The following is a 23334-nucleotide window of genomic DNA, read 5'->3' as shown; positions in this document are numbered from 1 at the left end:
ATTGATAGATCAAATTGCTTTGGAAATTTACTGGACACTGACAACAGGGCTTTAGACTGAATGCATCATGTCAACTATAATGGGAATTAAAATGATACAATGGATAGCTGCTTTGTGGTAAGAATAAATTAAAAGGATACATTCATAGCCTTACGTAGACAATACAGAATACTCTGCTGAAAGACTATCCCTACTGGTGAAGAATCCTTCCAAAAAAAGAAATTATTTTCAGGAATGGTATACTGTGAAAGGGGACTGTGTGTCAGTTCAGAGGAAAGTGTACTTAGGGGTGGAAGGGGAACAGGAAGGTGATGCAGTTTATTTTCTGTCTTAGTTGTTTTTAACTTATATAAATGGCAATTTTATTTATAGTTTCTGAGAAAGAAGAATAGCTTTTTAACTCACTCAAACCTTAACATTTTACTCTACCTGGACAGTCCCAGCTAAGTTTAGATAATGTTTCTTCACTGGTAACTTTTTTTGTTTTAATTTTCCACTATTTTAAAATAGGTATGAAGTCCTCGAATTATATTTAAATATACAGTGAAAGACCTGCATGGACCAGTCAGAATTTTTATCTTCTACCTCCTTGGGAAATTGCTAGCATTTACTGTATTTTCTGAGGTTTTGTTTTGCTTGTTGGTTTCTTTTCAAATTTATCAAAACCATATTGGGATTTATTGAAAAAACTAATTTCACTGTACGAAGCAGCTGAGAGAGAAAGCTATAGAAGTTTGTATGAGAAATTTTAAAAGGAAATAGAATTTCCAAATCTCTTACATTATTTTTCAGCAAAAATCACACCAAAGCAAGGCCTAAGAAAATATAGAAACTGTTATAACCACTGGCTTATAAAGACATTCCAGCCTTGTTTTGAACTTTCCCTCCTGACATTCTTCAGTACCTGTTTCCTTTCACTTGCTTGCATTTTTCTTACATTTTCCATTTTTACATTAGACTGCCCTTCTCTATAGCCCTTTCACGACTTTCTCTTTATGATTTCTGTTGCTCCAGAGATAAGTAACTCTGCTGTGCTGTCAGCAAACAAATCAACTCTTCACTTACCTGCCTTCCACAGCAGGAAAATACAGGAGAGGACTCATACAAAATTTCCTCCACACCATTTGCATCACTACTTGCCACAGCACCAAATAGCTAAGCAGGCATTCCACTCCTAATGGAAATAAAATCTGTAGTGACACAGAAGTAGCGATTTTTGAGGCATTATCAGAATTTGTAATGCGTTTTTTTCTTTCAATGAAGTATATTAAAAGAAAACAATGGCGTATTGGCCCCAAAGTGCTTTTGAACTTACTCTACACTCTGTTCTTTCGGCTATTCCTAGGGGCAAGTGTGGCAAAAAGCAGGTTTTATCCTTGTGTCATCTGGGTCTCTGAGCCTCTGAAGCATACTGATCACCACAGCTGCAATAAATAAAGTGTCTATTCAATAAGTTATGATGCCAAATATTATTCCACATTCTTCTGGACAGGCAAAGTCTGATGGAAAACAGCACGTCTCACTGCCTTTTTCCTTGCAAATAAAGTTGCTGAGTAATCAGCCTGTGCCAGATACAGGAGAGGAGAATGTAAATAATGCCAATTTGCTTGGATTTTTTTTTGCAATTACTAAAGGAAAAAATACTTATAGCTGTAGGGCTTTCATTGATTATGAAGCACAGACAGTGTGTTAACAATATCAATCTTGAAGACTGTAAGAAATAAAATTGTGTGTATCTACCTGTTCTATCACAGCGCTAAGTTTCTAATGTCTTTTATTCATGTCCAGACATTTTTATGCAGCATTTAATTGGATATACATCTCATGGAATATATAACATGTTCTCTGATAGACACCTCAATAGTTTATTTCTAGCATTTGGGATTATGCTGTAGTTCTCTGACTTAATGGTTCAGCCTTTATCACATACAGGGAGAAAATTTGGTTCAAAGTGTTGCAGTCCAAAAAAAAAAAAAAATTGTTTTAAATGTATTCTTTCTGAATTATTTTTTTAATGTTCTGTTTTGTTTTGTTTTGTTTTTCTCTCTTTGTTTTCTTTTTCTAGGCTGAGGTTCAGCTATGCTATCTGGAAGCACAAAGAGATGCTGTTGAACAGATGTCCTTAAAACTGTACAGTGAGCAGTACAACAGCAGTAGCAAGCGAAAGGAAGAGTTTGCTGATATGTCAAAAGTTCACACAGTGGGAAGTAATGGGTAGGGAACTATTCTTTTTGTTGTTTTATTCTCACTGATCTGGTGGGTTTTTTTAGCATGACACGCTTTTTCTTACTACTACTTAACCAAGGTTTTTCTTCCTAGGCAAGGAGGCAGGACAAAACTATTTATATCTCTCTTTTTTTTAATATATGGATGCAAAAATAATGGGTTCTGGATAATTTATCCAAATGATGGTTTGTTCATAGGAACACCTAATATTATCTGACAGTAAACTGTTATCTGGATTTAAAAAAATGTAATGTGCCTTTTTTCTTTGGGCTTTTCTCCTCCAGCAGCTTCATGTAGTTTGATTTCTTAATATCTCCCAAGGAAAATTCCTAATGGTGTAATAGTATCTCTGCCAGACCTATAGAATCATTGTTCTCCTACTGACTAGGAAATATGAATATGGAGCCATTCAATCATAGTTCAAACATCCAGGTTTTTGCACTTCAAGAAAGAATTGATTTTAACTGTTTTCCTTTTTTTAGACTGTTTTTCCTTGACTTGTTTTTTTTAAATTAATGTTAACACATATACACACGTATATCATACATAGAAGTGTGCATGCAAAAGCAGTTTTTTAAAATATTTTGAACAAATTATCACTGGAGTATGCGAAAATGACTTCTTTCTGCCCTCGCTTTCTCACAATCAAGGAAACTTTTAGTTCCTGAAGAAGACTTTTTCTTTAAGGTCTTTTGAAAACCTTATCTTCCGACTACTAGCACCCCAAAAGGAATATAAAAAACCTACCTGTGGGATCACACTAGTGTGGGCCAAAAGCAGGTCAAAGGACCCAACTAATGCTCATTCTTTGAGGATGTCCTTGTCCTGATAGAAGTTTCCTTGTAACTGGCAAATAGAGTACAACTTTTCCCTGCAAGTTTCCTATGCAAGAAAAGTCATTGACAAAGGTGTTCGTGAGGTTTTTTTATCTCCAAAACTCCCCTTTCCAGTTGTTAACTCAGTGTTCAGGTCTTGGAAACACAGTTTTATTAAATTACCAACTGTAAAGATAAATGAGCCTTGTAAACATCCCCTCTTATTATACGGAAAGATGACTGTTTTAGAAAAGTTGATGTGGGCTAATTATGTAGGATTACTGAGATCTTGATTACATATGCAGAAATCTGTCAGATTCTCAAACAAGCCCGCACAGCTAGTGCCAACCATAAAAATAATTTGTTCAGAATTGGTGTGTATATGTATATAAATGTGCACTAAGGGCTACATGTTCAAAATCAGCTTCTAATTTTGTAGCCATCACTGAATGTGAGCAAGGCTTAAGATTGGAATATTGAGGAGGATGTAAGGCACATCCAACAGACATTTGATTTTTCCTGAGGAGAGGGAATGTAAAGCTTTATGCTTCACAGAGAAATCCAGTTTGTAACTCTACGTACCATATGTGATAAGCAAATAGTTTTTTAAATTCACTTCTTTTCACTTGTGATTATATATATATATATATATGCTTATATATATTATAAGCATTTCACTTATATTATATATATATGCTTTGAACTGGAAATGGTTATCTGCTAGTATTTGAGACCTTTTTAGTGCTCTGACCACCTTTTTGGGCTCTTAAGGCCATCTCAAGGCTTACCAGTGACTTCGGGGGTCAAAGGGCTGTACCACATATTCAGCCATTGTAGAAGCTAGCAGGGTCTAAATTCAGCTGGAAAACTTTCAGTTGAACCTGTCTGAGGTGCTGCATTGAAAAAAAACAGAAATTCCTTTCAGGTATTTAAAAATATAGTTGATGCAACATTTCCTTGCTGCCTAAAAACCGTTGACAGAAACTCCACAGTAGCATGGCCTAACTGAAGACCAAGATCTCTAGAGAGAAAGGGCCATTTGCATAAATTAGAGTATCTGTCCATTAGCTGTTGTGGAAATTTGACCTGGGAAAAAGAGGAATGTCCATAGTGAGAACAAGAGCTGTTGTAAATGGAGAACTTTTTATATGATGTGTGTGTGTAGGTGTTTGTGTCCGTGTGTGTGTAGGAGATTTGGGAGATGACTTTGTGCAGGAAATAGCTAGACTGATATAAGTAGGGTAGTATTTGCAGAATAGTGTGATTCCAGTGGGTGTGTAAAGAACCAGAGATTTCCAGGAAAACAGGAATCTTGTTAAAACAGCAATAGGGAAGGTTTTTGTGCATTAGCATGAAAACAGTCAAAGCGACAAAGGAAAAGATTGAGTATCCACTGCAGGAGAACACCAGCTACCCAGGAGGTAAGAGGCATCCAAGAGAGCAGGTGCAAAATGTTATGACAAATCTGGCTGGAAATGCTGTATCCCCTCAAAAGTGGAGATGAATGCATACAGGTCCTTGTGGCAGATATGGACAGCCCCATTGCACATGAAAGACAGATCCTAAATCATGTCACCAATCCATATTGGGTCTTCAAGGATGAGAATTTGAGAGAAATGCATTAGAAAGCGGCTTCAAGTATGTGCAGAACATAGGGCAGTTTTAAAACTGTTAGGGTGATAACTCTGAATTCTTTTATATCTCCCTAATATAAACATGTGAAAAGAGTGCCATAAAATTATGAGGCAGAAACTTGAAGGAACATTTTGTCTGGCTGATTTTTTTTTTTTTTTTTTTTTGATAAGTGTACCAGTGTGTTTACAGTACTTCTAAATGCCACGTGAGTTATGCCATCAAAGTAATACTGCAAACTGGAAGTGTGTGTTAAACATGGGGAAAAAAGGCTGATGGAAATAGCTTCACATCCCTTTTTATTTATTAATGCCACAGACGAGCTGGTTTTCTCATGAGAAAGGTGCTCATGAATTTTCATTCAAAATAATAAATTGGTGTCCACATTTTAAGAAATATGTTTAGGGTTCAAGGGATTAGGCATGCAACTCTGCATATCTGATTCCTGGTTTACCAAGACAAAATATACTTTTTAATGTAATTCTGGTTATTACTTAGATAATGGTTTTAGCTTATTAACCAAAAAACTTCATCAAGGAAGCTGTTTTTACTTGCACTTTAACTAATAATATAAGATTTTTGTTGGCAGTGTGTGGGTACTTTTAGTGGAGGATTTTTTTCTTTTTCAATGAACAGATGAACTAACTTATTCCTTTTTTAGCATTTAGTGGATTCATATAATCAACCAAAATTAGATCTTTTCTATGATTATTACATCTTTAACACACATCAGTATTTCAGAAGTCATGCTTTCCCTGGTTCTCCCTGTGGCGATATGAAAGAAAGATATGCTAAGCTCAGGAAAAGTAGATTCTGAATAAAAAAGAAATATTAAATATCCCTCAGAAATACTGACAGATACATTTTAATCTTAACCTCTCTCTAGTCCTACAATTTCTTGGGTTTTCTGAATATCTTTTTAGTGGCTTAATAATTTGCATCCTCTTCCAAACAGTAATTTAATAGTGATCACTTAGTTCATCCATTTAGATGCAAGACATTAATAATAATAAAAAAACCAGCTCTTTTTAAAATATGTATTTATCAGATATATTCTAAAACCATTAAAAGTCTTGCAATCATAGTAAAAAAATATTGATGATGCTCTGTAGGTTGAATTCACAGTTTTCAGGCTCAGGCAAATAACTGCCATAGACAGTTGCTTAAAAACACTCCCAGTTGACTTGACTTTACATCAAAAAACAAACAAACAACAACAACAACAACAAAAAAAACACCCCCAAAAACAAAAAAACCAAACTAAAAAAGGAGAGTAAGTACATTATATAAACTATGGGGGAAAAAACCCAGATTTCTTTTATCTTGTATGCCTTCCTGGGCTTTTTCCAGTGAATCCTTTCACTCTCACTCTGTGTTTTGGATTGAGTTCCTGTTTAGAACATTAGTTTGAAATCAAAATATTCAGCTGTTTCCTAGCGCTTATCTGTGTTTTATAAAGGTCAAAGAAAAGTGCTTCTTTGGTTTTTTCAAGGATTGGTTCATTTCAATACACAAATAAATGGACCAATTTGGACTGTAAGTGAGATGTGAATCTTTAGACCCAAAACAGATGTTTGGATCCAGCATGTCTTCTGCCTATTATAGAAAAAAATCCAAGTCCACATCCTAGTGCATTTTCCAAAGGCATCCCATGCCATTCCGTATGTAGGCTTTGTTTCACGTCATCTTCATATCTTAATTTAGGATTTTCACTGGTACAAATCATCCAAATCCATCTGTACCAATTTACAGTTTATGAAATCTAATATCTTGTGTCACAAAACATATGTTTTAATAACTGCCTGTCAGTTTTATGTCTTTGAATAATAGTTGGATAAGGTGGAAGAGAAGAAAAGGAGCAGTAGGTACCGAAGAAGCAGAATGGTTTTACTGCTTTCTGAGGGAGGCATGAAAATTCAATTACACTGCCAAACATACAATTCAAAATGGAGCTTAGTTTTCTTTTACTTTCCAAATGATATCTGAGTCAAATACCTCCTGAAACATGAAAAAAAGCCCTGAACTCCAAGTGAAACTTGCATTTCAGTAATAGTAACCTGACCTTTTGCGTGTGCTCTTCTTTCTTTATGGTAACACTACTTACCTTCTCAGGGCAGCAAGCAGTTCTAAGGAAGTGTACCTCATAAATTATGGAGTAAAAATATACTAAGTATAGTGGATTAAACTAGAGGGTTTCTTCAGAAGCAGGAATCAGCACTTGTGCATTATACAATACTTTCTTTGTTGGCAAGTCATTGAAAATAATACCATGGAAGGTAAATGCTTTCTTCTCCCTTGCCTGCTTTCCTTAGGAAGGGACAGTTCTACTTGTCACAACTTTATCTATAAGCTTTCAAAATTACCACGCACATGGTACTCTAGTTAATAACAAAACTGCAATACTACTAAAGACATTAAAAGTGAGTTTATTTTCTTGTTTCTCTGTTAAAACATTGCTAATTTTTTTTTCAATGGGGTTGCTTAAAAAGTTCTTAATAATTCAAGAAATTAGCTTTAGTGCAACTATTCTTTGCGCTGTGCACTGTTCTTTGATCAGTATGGGAGTTTTTTGATACTACTGGCAAGGCTTTTGTTAGTTCCAGTTTTGCAAATTTGAAGATCCCTTTTCAAGAGGTATCTATCTGACGAATGTGCAGTTTTTCAGCGTGTACTTTCTGTCTTGTATCACAGTGTTTTAGAAGAATCTATGCTTTACTTATTCACTAGGCTTTCAATAGAGAATCACATTAATCCTTTTAAGCTCCTTATTCTAATGATTTATTTTGTTGAAAACCGTAGTGATCCTCCTTTGAATTTTAATGATTGCTGGCTATTCAAGGATTCATTGTTTTGACTTCCTGTCCTTACCTTTGTTTCTTACATGTCTGTAGGGAACACCTGTCTAATACTGTATCTGGCCTTAGTTCTCACTGGCTTACCATATTCACTCAAGCCTATCTTAAGGCGTTAAGTTGAAATGCTAGCTGCTCATCCATGAAAATAAATGTAGGATATTTACAAAGATAGGCAGGCAGACAGCAGAGGGATGGCTGAATGGATTGAGTAATTTTTTGATGTAAATAATATTTTTCAGATGAATTGTATCAAGGTGATTATCGCAAAATTTGCTCAATATAGTCAGCACTGTAAAAAAAAAACAAAAAAAACCAGCATTAAACACTTACAGAGGATTTGTATTTCAAAAATTTTGAAGCAAATGCAGTATGCCAACAGTTGTCAGGATTTGGCATCCGCTGCTGAATTTAGGTCATGGCACTGGCTTAAATTGGATTTCAGTTTTCATTTTCATCCATGCTGTATAAATACAGAATGTCTCTTTAGAAATATAACTTGGAACATCATGAGTTTTCTAGAATATATTATTCTAATACAAGACTTTAACAACTACACAGTATTTATGCATAATACATTTTGTTCCTTATCTACAGCCTTTTGGACTTTGATTCAGAATACCAGGAGCTGTGGGATTGGCTGATTGACATGGAATCCATTGTGATGGACAGCCATGACCTGATGATGTCAGAGGAGCAGCAGCAGCATCTTTACAAGGTTAGCACCACCGTTACTGCCTTTACCTAGCTGTAGAAGATCTGATTAGCTTGACAAGTCTTTCTCTCACAGGATATCGCTGCGTTCATTGTATGTATCATGGTGTCTATTAGAATTCCCTCCCCTGTCCCCAACCTCATTTCCATCCCCTGTGCACTGACAGGCTGCACCGACATCATAATTGCAAGAAAGTTCCCTTTATCACATTCTATTTGGTGTAATTCTATAGAAGGACAAAGATTTGTCTTCAAGATGAATAGAAATAAATGAAACCGCATTAATAAATAGACTGAAACAAAATGAAGGAAAAAAAAAATGAAACGGGAACTTTTAACAAAATGTGTTTTGATTGGAGCTTTCAGCTGGATTTTTATCCACCTTTCAGAGCTCATCTGGAAAGAAAGACATTTGCCTTGATTTTGGTTTGCTGCTGCCAGGATACAGGACTCTTCCAATTTAATTTTTATTAGTTATACGTAAAGTAGACATTGTCATGTTAAGTCTTCACATTTGGTTGTGATTTGAGCGACATGATTTTGAACTTGTAGGGTGAAGGTATGGGGTCTAATCCTAGCATATATATATTATATATGTACATACATGCGGGTATATGTATATGTACATACATACAGACAGACACACATGGTTTCTTTTATTTGCCATAGAAGCCTTAACCTAGAAGACTTATAATTTCTTTTAGATAGATAATTCTTGTTAGAACTACCTCAAAATGTGACTTGATCCTAAAATTGATTCAGGTATCACTGTGTGTCTGAGGAGCTGCGGGTCTGAGGGGTTGTGGGGGAAAGAAAGGAGGGGCTTTGGACAGAAATATCAGCCTGCAATAAATCTTCCTCATTTAGGCAATTTTTATTGGAGTAATTCTGACAGTTGTCATCCTTGAATTGCTTTGAGCATATGGCATATTTCAAAGAGCAGATTGTGAATCATAAAAAATAAAATTAATAACTAACCACAGAATCAGCAACACTATAATGACAAGAAACAACTACCCTCTAGCTTTTTTTTTTTATTTCTTATCAAATAAATGGTACATTCAAGGTCAAATAGAAGTTGTTCTCTTTCTCTATGATTGCATGATTTGATAATTTCTTAAATATAATAATTTTTTCTTGCTTTGACATCCTATTTTCTTGATGGTCTTCTTGAATTTTATTCTTTCTTATTTGAGTTATTTTATTTAAAAAACCCAGCAAGAAGAGGTTGTCATGTGAGTTAAAATACGTTTATAAATGCAAATATAATTCAGATCCACACTATTTAGGCTGGGAGTGAGTTTCATTCGTTGGCCTCCATTTCTTGCTTTGACAATTATTTTTTATTTTTGCTGTTGTCTTTTTCCTAACTTTGAAAGTACTTCGTCAGACTTAATCACAAATTAACAGTCCTGGCCTTGGGCAGGCTCAGAAATAAACAATGCCAGAAATGAGTAACGAGTTTATTGGGAGTCTAAAATAAGGTGTTTTGGTAGTTAGTGCCTGTCCATATAGAGCCAGCTTGTACCATGACTAATTTAACTGCTAGTTTTTGTCCTGTACTAAAATAATAAATCAATAAACATAAATTTTATGGTAACAATCCATCCATTCATATGAAAAGGAATATAGGTTAAGCAACCAGTTCAAGTATTTTAGATCTTATTTAGTATACTTCCCTTTCTGATTTCCAAAGGTAACCCCTACCAATAATTATAGATGGTAAGGCTGGGATAATAGCGTATGATGAGGAGAGTAAAAAAGGGCAACAATTTAATAATATGTGCAGTGTAATACCTGGGAAAATGGATAATATTATATATGCAAAACGGGAATAGTTTCTTAATATTATGAAATTCTGACCAGTGATAGGCATGACAATTCTGAAAGCAGAAAGTTTGTGTGACAGAGAGCAGCTGAGTCTGAATCCTGTGCAGCAGAGACAAACCAGCACAGATTCCAAAGAGCAGGCACCTTCTTTCTCCTGCAATTTCTGCTCTGAGGTCACGGGCTGCTGTGCCAAATTTGAGCTTCCATCTCCAAACAACCTGACTTGTACTTGGACAAAACAATTCGAAGAAGGGTAGAAATCGACTCTTTGCCTCCTGCAGTGAATATTCACTGCATTTACCTCTCTAATAAAAGCAGCAAGCAAATTTTTAAGATCTGAGCAAAAGCTTTAAGTGGAGATGTGGAGTTTGCATAAGAGAGATGACTAAGGAGCATCCACAAAGCAGGAGGAGTATTTGCGGTTAATGTATAAATCTTAAACGCGTTGCATTTAGAACGATCATTCTTTAAAACAAAAAAATAAAACAAAAAACCAGCAAAAACAGCCCCCTGGCCTCCCCACCACCTTTCAAAGTGTTGAAAGGCCGATAATTTCAGACATTTAACAGTAGACAAAGGATAACATTAGCTAATGTAGTTGAAGGAACAATTCTGCCCTAGCAAAGTAAAGATCAGATAAATCACTAGGTCTTTACCATCCCTAATTTCAGGGATTTGTGTGACAACGAATCACGTCCTTATAAAGAGTGTTAATAGTTTTATAAAACTAGCCTAATAAACCTCTCTTCTATTCAGTGGTGGCACCGGTTTTATTGGGAGGCTTTTTCAGAGTGTGTGTGAGCGCTGCCTGGGCTGCAGGGACACACAGCCAGAATGCCACATCAGGGCTGTGATGAAAACACAGCTCTGCCTCTAGTTTATCAATTACGCCTTCAAATGTGAAGCTGCTAATTGCGCTGCCTGCCTTTCCCTGGGTTCTCCTAAACCCACAGATCTGTCCTCTCAGTTGCTGAGCTGCAGTCACTTGTCACAGCTCAGCAAGGCGCCCCTGCCAGGGAACCTGCTGTGGTATCACCATGACCAAAGGTAATCATTGCCCCCCAAGGAGCCTAGGGATGGGGAGGAGCAATGATGAAACAGGTAAATGAAGAAAGGGCAAGCACACGTTAAAGCAGCATAACACAATATAGAAATGCTAAAATTATATATAGGAAAAAAAATGTTGTAGTGGTTAGAAGTATTTTTGCAGTACTGTATTTTCAGAGGCAGTATGCATTTAAGACAACTCTCAGCTTAAATTTTTTTTCTAATATTCCAGGAACTTCTTAGTTTTTATTAGGATCCCTATTATCTCTCTTTAACTAGATTTTTTTTTCCTTTTTTTTTTTTCCCCTTATAATAGGAATAGCACAGCCTACAGAAATATTCCTACAGAAATAGGAATATTTCCTGTAACACCTAATATGAATATACTTTCTCTAGACTTCACAGATGTCAGTTCACAGATTTTTAAAAAAGAGAACATACTCCTAAATGATTTCTGCTTTATGGCCCTAAACTAGCTAATGATTTTGAAAATCAGCTAGTGTTTGATAAAAGGGCAGTAACAGAATGAATTGATGACAGTTTATTTGTCCTCTAATGCTTTATCTATTAATTAAGAAATAAAACTAGAAGGAACATTTCCATGTTTTGGATTCTTACTTCTTAGTTCTTCTCTAACAGCTCCGTTTGATGCCAAAAGTATCATGTTTATTTCATTTTAATCTACTGCATGTGAGCCTGATCTCATAAGCTCTAAGTACACAGAACTTGCATTGACTTCAGCTGTATTCATATGCTGTTACTGAAGGATCAAACCCAAAGAATTTAAACTCTGCTAATTAGCCCTTTAGTAGGAACTTGAGTAATTCTGTACCTTGAATGCTCAAAAATGAGGCAAATCAGTATTTATGGGAACTGTCGAGATTAGAAGTGAGTATACTAGCAGAAAAGTTAATGATAATTCTTTCCATTTTCCTCTGAAGATTAATTGCAAAACTTAATTGTGTTAGATTAAAACCCTATTTGAATAAGTACAGTATGATTGTTAAAATTGTTAGTATGATCAGTACAAAATTAACCAAGCATTTGAAAATATCGAATGAAAGAAATATTTTTTTTCTGATTACAAGCAGTGTAGGGTGGTTTAAATACAAACTGCATAATCCATAAGTCTTTTACTAGTAAATCTTCAGCAACGATTATGATAGATGGAAAAAGATCCATGTGTAGTAGTGGAAAGATTTTTGGAAACATTTATTTGGTACAGCTTTTGAATATGTTATCTGCTAAACCCTTTCATCAAGAGGAAGTGGGTCCACTGTATTAAATAACACAAAAATGCACATCAAAAACTAAAGGTATAGTTATAAAAAAAGTTGAGGGGAAAAAAATCTCCCAGCAGTTTTTAGTTTCCCTGCTGGAAGCTCTATCCCTGCTTGGAAGGTGCAGTTAATTTCCTCCTCTGGGTGTGCTGCTGCTCCATTGTGCCTTTCTCCCTGGCTCAGTGTGCTGTGGCCCGGAGTGGATCAAACAAACCGTGGTGAAAGTTTCCCTCATTTGCATCACTTCTAGACAGCCCTGTCGTACTCTTTGCTGACAGGAAATCACTGTCTTTGTCACCTTTTTTCAGTGATCTCCTTTTGGCAGAGATTGGCCATGTGACCAGGATTAATCACAACAACAGTTCTGGCTCAGAACTCAATGACATGTTTTCCTCAGCACTTCAATAATAGTGTAGAGGAGTCAGTAGGAAATGACTACATTAATTTCAGAGTGAAAAGATAATTAACACTTAAGGACTAGTGCTATAACCTATGGAGCCATTATTCAAATTAAAACTAATTTATTGCAAACTTGTGAAAAAAAAAAAAAAAAGGAAAAAAAAAACTAACAAAAAACCTGTTTTTTAATGCAACTGTTAAAATAATCTTGCAAGAGTCCCTGAGTTTAAAAAGAAGCAGAAAAACTATATTTAACGTGGTAACATAAATACATAAAGACTTCAACATTTTGAAACTGGAGGCTAAAGTATGTAAAGTGCTTACTTAGATGATATGAATAGGATACTGGCAAACAAAAGCAGCAGTGTGCTCCTAGAATGCTGTGCTTCAAGGAGTTTCCTTGGCAACAGAAATGCAGTTCCAAAAGTAGACAGAACTTTCCTCAGAAAACATACTATTAATAACAACCTTCCGGAACAACTTGGAACAATTTGACTACTTGGCAATAAAATGCCAAGTGTTCTGCAAATTAATCTAACACATAACAGTTATATGTTTCTCTTGCCCATAATTCTCCTGAACTGGGGGCCTGAGTTCTCTGCTATTAGAGGATATGAACGTTCCAAATGCTGCACAAACAGAGACAGCTCAAATAGCAGCAGCCTATAAGGATCAATTAATGTTCCTCCTATCATTTTAACTTGTCAACCAGATTAGTTTAATTGGATTACTTTGTTCCGTTTGAAGCAAGTTCCACGTCCCTACTGAAGCTGCATTGTAGTTCAGTCTTTATTTCAAGTAGATTTCCCATATAAAGAAAACTTATTAAAAGATTAACGGCTCGCAGAGTGATCTATTTGGACAATATGCTTAGGGGATTTGTTATAAACTGGAAAATGTGAAGATTTTTGCTCCTAAACTGCAAATTCTGCACAGTCCAGGGTGCTTTCTGTCTCTGGTAACCCATCGGTGCCTGCATGGAGTTGCTAAAACAGTTAGTTTTAGTCAAAATAAAATGATGGTTGTCAGTTGAGAGGAAGCTCTCAACACACTTCAGGACTGAGCCCCTTGCAGGGAGTGACTACAAATCTGCTATGCATGCAGTATTTTTAGGCATGTCATCATTTCTGCACGAGCCAAAAGAATAAACTAATTTCAGTTTTGCCTTGCCAATAGGAATCATTAGAATTCCACTAAAGGCCGTAAGTTTACTAGACAGGAAAGGCAGGCTGTGCTAGTGCCTTGACTTTTCCTGAATTCTGAGCTCTAAAGGTTAAAAGTAATCAATATCTCATTGTGCAGCCTGATAATAAGTAATAACCATGATGTTAAAATCTAAATGGCTGCAGATAGCATTTAGGTGTGTTGACCCATTTGGAAGGGCTTTTTAATTGCAATCAGAATAGTCATTATAGTTTGCTAATCAACTTTTAGGCTACCTTGCAAAAATCACCACCTTTATGAAATATTACTTTAATCCTATTAGCAAATTACGTCCTGAAGTGAAATCTTTTATTTTTTCTGACAAAGTATATGTTTAAAAAAAAAAAAGGGAGAGAAAGATTATTCTGCTAAATAATGTCCATAGAGATACTCATTAACAATTGCGTGTCTATTCTGTTATTTAGATAATAGTATGTCTGTACTTATGGCCACACACATGGGTTGATACATGACTCAATGGAAGTTAATCTTTGCTTTTTACACTGTAGTACGTTTTTAGCTGTCATGTATTGTAAAATGACTTAGCACAAAACTGGCTTCCGTTACTGTTCTTCATGAAGTCCAGTAATTTTCATGTGCTAGGCTGGATTTCTTCCCCCAACAGATTAAGAACTGCCATGACTTTCTCCACTAGGCAGGAAAATCATATTTTGTAAGAGAGGTCTCAAAAATGCATGTTATACCAAACAGCAGTGAAAGTCTGGCTGATATTACAGTGTGAACTAAATGGTTCAGGACCTGACACAGTGAAGTTTCCCACTCTCTTATTACAAGGGGTGATGAAATTGGTTACATTTTTCTGCACAAGGATTTTCACTTCAGTTGCACTGGAGAACAGAGTGAAAACTCCTTTGTGACCCATCCTGTAACAGCTAGTTCATTCTTCAGTGGTTCGTATGTTCACGTAATAGGATTAAATTCCTTGCTAATTCTGGCAAATTTTGCGTTTTACAAAGCAGAAAACAAAACTATTGTTGAAAAACTTATTACTTAAAGCAGAGAAATGTTAAGTTTTGATGTCATATACAATTACAATGGGAAAATACCGATTGCCATATCTACAGAATTAGAACATCTAGAAATTGGATACAAAATAATGCAAAAAATATTTTTACATTTTCTTGGTTGCTTCCACAATATATTTCAAATGGAAACCATGCATTTTTAAAGACAGTGTTGCAATTTCTGTGGAGCACACTCCCTGTGTTTCTGCAAGAAGTGGCTTCATGCATTTCCCAAGAGTGAGTGGGTTTCTCCCACTTCTTCCCAGCATCATGTTGAGGATGAACTCCACACTGTAGCAATGCAGTATTTACTGAGCTCGTAGCAAAAGCCACCCCAGCTTTTTTTGGAGATTAAAGCAGTGTGTCTAGAACGAAAAGAGACATTCAGCTTCAAAGAAAAGTAAATGTGTACCACATAGCTGTCATCACCATTCCTTACTACAGCTGCAAAACGTGGACAATTTACAGTCATCACGTCAAGCGTCTTAGTCAACTCCACATGCTTCTGTGTTTGTGCCCTTGCTGCTATAAAACTGGGAGATAAGGTCCTAAGCAGTGAGAGCTTAAAGCTGCCTTCCACTGGTCTCTCCAGTTAATATACTGAAATAAGATAAAAAATGAGGAATGTTCGTAACACGATGAAAAAGATGATTTTTGACTTTTGCGTGTGAACATGGTATTGAGGGGTTTTTTTTTAGCAGCTTAGTGCATCCATCTGTTTTAAAGCAATGAAGATTAAAAAATCACTAGCAAATATAGGTGGCAATAGTATTAATACTCTATTCCTCAAGTTAGTTGCCAATTTTTAATGCACTTCCCTATTTTTCCACCTTATAGTCTCCAGGAGAAAATATTATTTTTTTAAAACTCATAGGAACTACATGGTTTATCCATGATGTTTTGCTTCATAAACATAATACAGGAACTACTATTTTCTTTCCCAATTATTTCTCATCAGTATACCTCAAAAATAATCAATAATGTAATATTTCTTTCATAAAAATAAACAAAAAACAAATGACCACAGAATAGCTTTTTGGCAGGTTTTCCATATGAAACCCAAATTCACTAAATCTCCATAAACTTTCGGTGGCAATATATTCAATGAATTTATGTCTAAATGATAAAAAATAAGTTGCAGTGAAGTGTACCAGTTTATAATCTCCTGAATTTTTATTTGTATATGTATTGTATTTTTATTTTTATAAATATATATTATAGACTGTATTTATATATTGAAAATATGTAAAATTTCAAGATAAATTATTTATGTGTATATATTTGTAACCTTTTTACACTTAAGGTTGGGTGATATATTTTTACTTTGCGCATATGCACTTTTAATACATTCTACTAAAAATACCTACAGCATTTTGAGCCAATTTCTCCTTCTAACAAGGTAAAATAAGCAATCACTATAATTTGATTCATAATTTTTGCAATTGTGTCTGCATCAGTGTAGGCGAATCCACGGACAGCTGGGACAAGGAATTCTGCTGACCTGTATAATCTAGAACACGTGGTTTTATTGCAAGGGTCATGGGGAAAAGGGTCTGGCCTTCAGCCACCAGCCTGGGCTGGAGGGGAGTCCCAAAGAGAGAGGGAGAGAGAACAGCAGGGTGAGAGCTGAGAGAGAAGGGAGAGAGAGAGCAAAGGGCAGGGGAGAGAGCAGGAGAGAGCGAGAGCAGGGGGAAGAGGAAGGGTAAGAGCTAAGAGTTAAGAGGAGAGGTAAGAGTTAAGAGGTAAGAGCTAAGAGAGTTAAGAGTAGCAGGAAGGAGAGGAGGAAGAGTTAAGAGAGCGAGGTCTCTGTTACAATCCATTATATCTTCTTTTGTGATAAATATTCTAATTTACAGTGACCAACCAGCACAAGACACAAAATCCTATAGAATCTACATACAGCCTATAAGAACTACTACATTACCATAGTGTGTTATATTTAAACTCTAAAAACTACTCTTTAGACTTCTGTTTTGCTACATTGACCTTTGGATCCCTGAGCCAGCAGAAAGGTGTTGTTCAATCCAAAGGGATTCTCCTTCAGCTGGCTAGACCATTGTTTTCAGGTTATATAGTAACTAAGACTTAGTATCTTACAACTCAAAGTCAGCTTTCATTTCTATTCCGATTATAGGTTTCATATTTTCAGAATCTTTTGCTAAGCAATCATATTTATAAGGTTTCCCTGATTCATCTTCCCCAACACATCAGGTCCAGTGGAGTCTTAGGGCAGGCTGCAGCCATCTCCTGCTGTGTGAAATACTTGTGTTTCTTAGCTTCTTGTGGGTGCTGTTGTTTTGCAGACAACACGGTTGTTACACAATCCCAGTGATCACGACACTGTAAATGTTAACGTTGGCTCTATGAAGAGATGCTTTTTGGGAGGATAAATCTGTGGTACCCTTCTTGTTGTTTTGGAACGACAGATCCTCTTGCAGATGTGAAAGATGTGTGCCAGGTGGATCACAAGCTGCAGGGAGAACAGGGGGGAGGTTGTTTTCCCAGTAATGCACTGGGACATGGAGTCATCTGTGGAGACTAGTTTAACTACCAGGGGAGCAAAGTAGACCAGCCTCTATCATGAGGAGGTTTCTCTAAGGGGTAATTCAGAGCAGAAGCTTGTTAAGTACTCTGAAATAATTTCAGGAGAACCCTTTTCTCTCTTCCCTCTTTCTCTACTGATTGGATAAAGAGGCTATGAAGATCAGACTCTCAGTTTACAACTCACTCATTCTGTTATCACAAAAAGAGGGTATTTTTTGTACCACTGTGTCATGTTTAGGCAATACTCCAGTTTGAAAGTCATTCGTGACACATCCAGAATTTGACTGACATTGCAATGGAGCTTGATTATCTCTGCTTTACACATTGAGTTTTTTCTGAAAATTAGGCTACTACAGATACAGAATTTTTAGGTGGTAACTTTCTAAAGCTGAACATGTATTGAGACATATGTACTACATGCTTATTTTTTGATGGCCTTCATTCAGACACATTCAGCTGTGTCTACTATTTAGGTGGAAGAACAATAATTCCTAAGATCTCGTAGCTTATAATGTGTTAAAAGCTCAAATAAACACCATCAGAGGAAAGAAGTGGACAATCATCTGATCCCATTTTGCTGCCTAAAAAAATTCATTGCTATTATTTTGGTTTTTCAGCAAGAGTATGTAATATTTTGCCTCTAAGAAGAACAGGTCGGAGGGATACAAATAATGAAAACTAAATCAAAGCTATAAAAAGTTTTCTTAAGCGAAACCAGAAACAAAAAAAGAGGATATGGTAAGGTGCCAGGAACTAGAGCAACCATGTGTAACTGTAGACATGAAACATTTCTTAATTGTATCTCTTTGCCAGGATCACTTGTGAAATACACAGTTCCCATTCAGAGGGAAGACATTAGGGTAAAACCAATCTAATATATGGCTCCAAACAGTGGGAGAACTCTCCAGAGAAGTGCCAGAAAAGAAACAGCAGAACACACACATAGATGTAAGTTGAAAGAACCCATGAAGCAGGGCAGATGCAGACTGGCTGAAAATGCTGGCATTTCAATGCAACATATGTAGTGTAACAGGCAACAGAAAAATTAGAAATAAAAATGTTCTTGACAAAAAAGAGGCAGGCAGCCAGATTGAATATCACAATTACATTTGAAATTAGAATATAGTGTGTGAAACCATTAAGAATTAAAGGTTTTAATGAAGAAGTAGATATCTGTAATGTGGCTTAAGCAAATCTAAAGATTCTCGGTGTTATAGCAATGCAGAAGGCTGCCAGGCATTCAATTGCTATATTTGCAACTATGCTATTAGATCAATGACTAATTTGATACCAGCTGGATTATGAAGTCAGCTGCAGTGCAACACTGATAAGGAGCAAAATTAGACTGGAAAGATGCAACCAAGCACTGCAGATGGGCAATGAAATCATAATGAAACCAGTGAATAAGTGCAGTCAATCAACAAACAGCCCCTGAAATAGGAGATGCCATCTCTTGAAGTTTACTAGAGTTGTTTTAGAAGAATTCTACTCACCCAAGCTCTGGTTTCAATAGAAAGACAATAATCAAAGCAGCACCTGAAAGAAACAGGAAAGTCACTGTGATTGCTCCCTGGCATTCTAGCTGAATATAGCATAGCTGAAAAAGATGAGCACTTACATGTAAAATTGAAAATCCCCTGAATCACCCTAGAGAGTAGAGAGAAGCAAAAGGGAATTCTCTTGGTCCAGTAAAACTGCTGGAAAATGCAATGTGACAGAGCAAAGACCCTGACCCCACAGGAAGTAGCAGATAAAAAAATTTGCTAATGGTCACAAAACCCTGGTGTAAACTGATTCCAAAATTCTTGCACAAAATGCCAAAAACCTGGGATATTTAAATTTTTTTTTTCAGGGCAACAGTGCTCATCATGCTGTCAAAAACATGTTTTGGAACAGTGATCTGAAAGAACAGCAGAGCCATTTTTCTGTTGTGTATTTTGGTCAGGTATCTGTAGGCTTTTATGCTCATCATTCTGAGCTTCTGGGGGTATTCCAGTGTAACATGGACCTGACACCCTTCCTGTAGTGACTAGCTGTCAGTCTAAGCATAGGAAACAGAAATGTCGAAGAGGAGGCAATATATAAGCAACCCTTAAATGAAAACTTGGGCAGGAATATTAATCTAAATGCAAAAACATGAAAGAGTCTGAGTCATTTGTGGGGGGCATATGTTGATTTTTTGAAGGACTTTGCTGCTGGCAGTGAGAAACTTAGGAGTACCCCAGGAAAACAGGCAGAACAGTTGGCAGACAACTTTCACAGACTTGAACAAGCACTTTACAAACTTTTTGCTCAGTTGGCAAAAGCCTATGGATTTTTGCCATGGTGAATACAAAGTGATGAGCAAAAATGGTTAATGATCAAGAAAAAATAAAAAAGAGGAGGGAGGAGAGGAGAAGAGGGGCAGGCAGTGCAGCAAGATACCAGGTATTTAATAGTACAATTTGAAGAAACTGGGCATTAGGAGAATCTTCTGATGATACAGAGCTCCTGTAGCACTTCCTCTATAATTTTTTTCTGGAACCATAGCAGAAGTAGTGAATGAGTGTAGGGGTAAGTTGCAATTAAAGTAGGTTCCTTCCAACTGAGACCCTCGGAGAGCTCTGGTGTCTAAAATCATTGAAACTAGAAATTTCTGTCTTACCTGAAGCATTGCTTCTCATGCACGTTGCATTTATCTTCCAGGAGAAGTAATTCCCCATGAGTTACCTGGTGGGCAATATCCCACCCTTAAGACACCACCAGCTGCCTTCAGCTGCAGGCAGACCCACGTCCCACATGGTTGTTTTTTTCTCAGTTCAAGTGCTGAATTTATCTTTACAAATCAATGATCAATACTGAGTCCTCCATAAAATCAGATTAACATAGTCAGGAATTTAGCAAAGATGCAAAGAGAGGAGAATATAGCTATTTAAAGAAGCATGTGTAGTTCAGTTGTGCATATATATATATAAACACACATTTATATATATATACACACACACATTTATATATATGTATTTTGTCTAACAGCACAAATGTTAAATAAGTGAGCTTTGCTATTCCTGGCACATTTCAAAGTTACTCAGAGTATTAAATATTGAGCAATAAAATGTGCATTTCATGGAAACATTTCGGTTTGGTTCATATTAATTAAATTCAACTCTTCCTTTTTGAAGCCAAATTAAAAGAGATGCTGAATATTGCTGTCAAATTGCAGCAAGCAACAGCAAGTATTGCCTGTTTTGGGGGGTATATGGGAGGAGTTTTTTGCATTTCTTCTAAAAGCCATGTGTCCCACAGGCTGTGTCTTGACTGTGGAACAGGATATTCTCTCTGTGAACAAACCATATTCATAGACAATGCTTTTTACTGCCATGGTAGAAAATCTCAGCATTGGTGCTGAAGTATGCTCTAATGGTAGCTAAAATATTCTGACTTGCCCTTGTATGTTTAAATATTGAGAAAAATATTTCCTGTATTTTACCCAAGTGAATTCAGGCCAGAAAATTAATCTTCTATCATTTTCCCGTTTCCTTCCCTACAAGTCAGTCACTAGAGATATAATGCTGTAATAACTTGCAGACCATTCAAAAACTGTTAAGTTTATTAGTGCCTGTATGTGTTGTGAACAACTCTCCACTGTCCAAACTGGGAGACCCAGAGTGATGGGAGATCTGATGGTTCAGGCTTTTGTTTTTATTAAAATCAGCACAGACCATTTGGATCATACATATGATATTTTTGTGATTTTGATGTAGAGGTCTTGTGAGGTAAGGCTTTTCTATTGATATTTATGGTTTTATAAGGCTAAAAATAGCACAGAACACACACCTTTTCCAGTCACATGCATTCTGTATTGCACTCTGGTGCTCTCTAAATTCTTCCCTTCAGGAGCACATGGTCCATTTTCCATGGCCTCTTCAGAGGCTGCTGCATCTTTGAATTCTTTTTCTAACTGTTTCTTTCAGCTTGCTCACTTCATCCTCTATGACTAGAATTTACTATCCTAGTGCTGGAGGTTTTAAAACCAGCAGATTCTGATTGAGGAAATCTCAAAACCAGGCACTCTCCCACGTTTTGATCTCTAGTTGTCAGGTCATCCTGAAATCATTCGGTTGAGGATCCTTCTGCAAATTACTCATCTGTTTAGGCATTCCTGCAGCTTGTCAGTCCTTATATTTCACATGCCCTTTATTTATGAGTCTGAATGCACAGTGTGGTCAGTACTTTGCCTGTTGTCCTTACTTTGTATGGCTGTATTTGGATCCAGACCTGTGAGCACGGTAGTCTTTGTTCCTACATCTTTCTAAGGAGTGATGCCAGCCAACCTCTTTTTATTTAGTGTGTGTTCCCAGGGAAGCTACTCCCAAACAGGTTTGGATTTTCATATCCAGATTTTTCATATCCAGATTTTCATATCTTCTTCCCGAGGAGCTGGCTGTTATAGCATGACAGATGACCTGCCATGGAACCTTACTTTATAAAGTGGTGTGCAAAAGCCTAAGAACATAGATACTGTGTGTTTTTAACACGAGACAGCATTACTTCATCAATTGGTATCCACACTCAAGTGATGACCACTTTTGGAAAACCTAAAATAAGGTGAAGGATCGCTCCCTTTTGTATATATACATTTACATTAGTTCCAATAGTCTTTAGTTGATGGCGTTTATGCACTTCTTTCATGTTTATTTCTTTGTATGAGGCTCTAATTATTAGATTAAAATTGCTAATTGGTTGATTTGGCCAGCAGGTGGCCTACTACACTGTGTTGTCAGCATGTGCACTCACATCCCGAGAAGGGTCTGCAGTAGTGTTTATTAGGATTTCTCATGTTCGGTGGTGCTATTCCATGAGAGCAATTGTGACATTTGTACTCTGAATGTGGTCTTTTTTGTGGTACCAATCAAGTGTACATGTAGTGATACTGGTGGGACTTTCTCAGGCCTATGAAGTGTTAGAAAATAAAAAAAAAATATATATATATATATAATGTCCCTAAAGAAGTTTACACGTTATAAATATTTGAACCTTTTTCTTAAGAACTTAAGAGCGTTACCAAAAGACAGTTAAATCTTACTTCTTCCACTTCTTTTACCCTTTGTTAAAGAAGCAAAGAATAAAATCAATGCAATGGCAATTCTTCAGATATCAGTACCAAATGCCAATCACCAACGAGCTGTAAAAATTACCTTTAATAGGGTTAATGCTTGTGCTGTAATTTAATGTACAAATGCTCTATGGCCTGTTCTAAAATATGTATTAATTACTTTGATTTCTTTAGACTTCAGTTCTATAGCAACATATTATCTCTCTAGCAAAACAGCAAACAAAATGCCCTGAAATAGTTGACTCAGACATAGATTTGAAAAAGGTAAGCTAGTTGTGTTAAGAATGTGGAGTATTCAACAAGGTATACATTTTGGTTTTAGAATTGTTACTAATTATAAAACGATTGTTAAGATAAGAAATGCAGCCACTTAAACCTAGAAGTGAGATCACTTCATTCATGTCACTGAAATGCAGATATCATTGACAAAGGTTCAGTCACCATAAAAATCAGTCACATATTTTGTTGATGTTTTCCATAGAACATATATTCCTTAAAATTTTTGAAAAAACACAGGATAGGCAATGGAATCTTGTTCCTTATCCATCATCCTATCTGATTTGTTTTCTTACATTTTTTCCATCTTTGTTTGGGACTACTAAATTCCCTAAACATGTTCCCATAACAGACATCTATTAAGCAGACCCCAGTTAAAGTTGAAGACATCAATACACA

The 23334-nt window shown here is 36.3% G+C and overlaps 1 protein-coding gene across 1 annotated transcript in view; it reads left to right on the top strand.

The window, feature by feature from the left end:
• AKAP6 (A-kinase anchoring protein 6) overlaps window positions 1-23334 on the top strand; it is a 212667-nt gene that overhangs the window by 128014 nt on the left and 61319 nt on the right. Inside the window, 2 exon segments of the mRNA XM_066322134.1 lie at window positions 2066-2214; window positions 8123-8243. Of these exon segments, the coding sequence (XP_066178231.1) occupies window positions 2066-2214; window positions 8123-8243 (270 nt within the window).

This window comes from Sylvia atricapilla, chromosome 6 (genome assembly GCF_009819655.1).
Source record: "Sylvia atricapilla isolate bSylAtr1 chromosome 6, bSylAtr1.pri, whole genome shotgun sequence".
Lineage (NCBI taxonomy): Eukaryota > Metazoa > Chordata > Aves > Passeriformes > Sylviidae > Sylvia > Sylvia atricapilla.
This window is presented reverse-complemented; position numbering and strand designations above follow the sequence as displayed.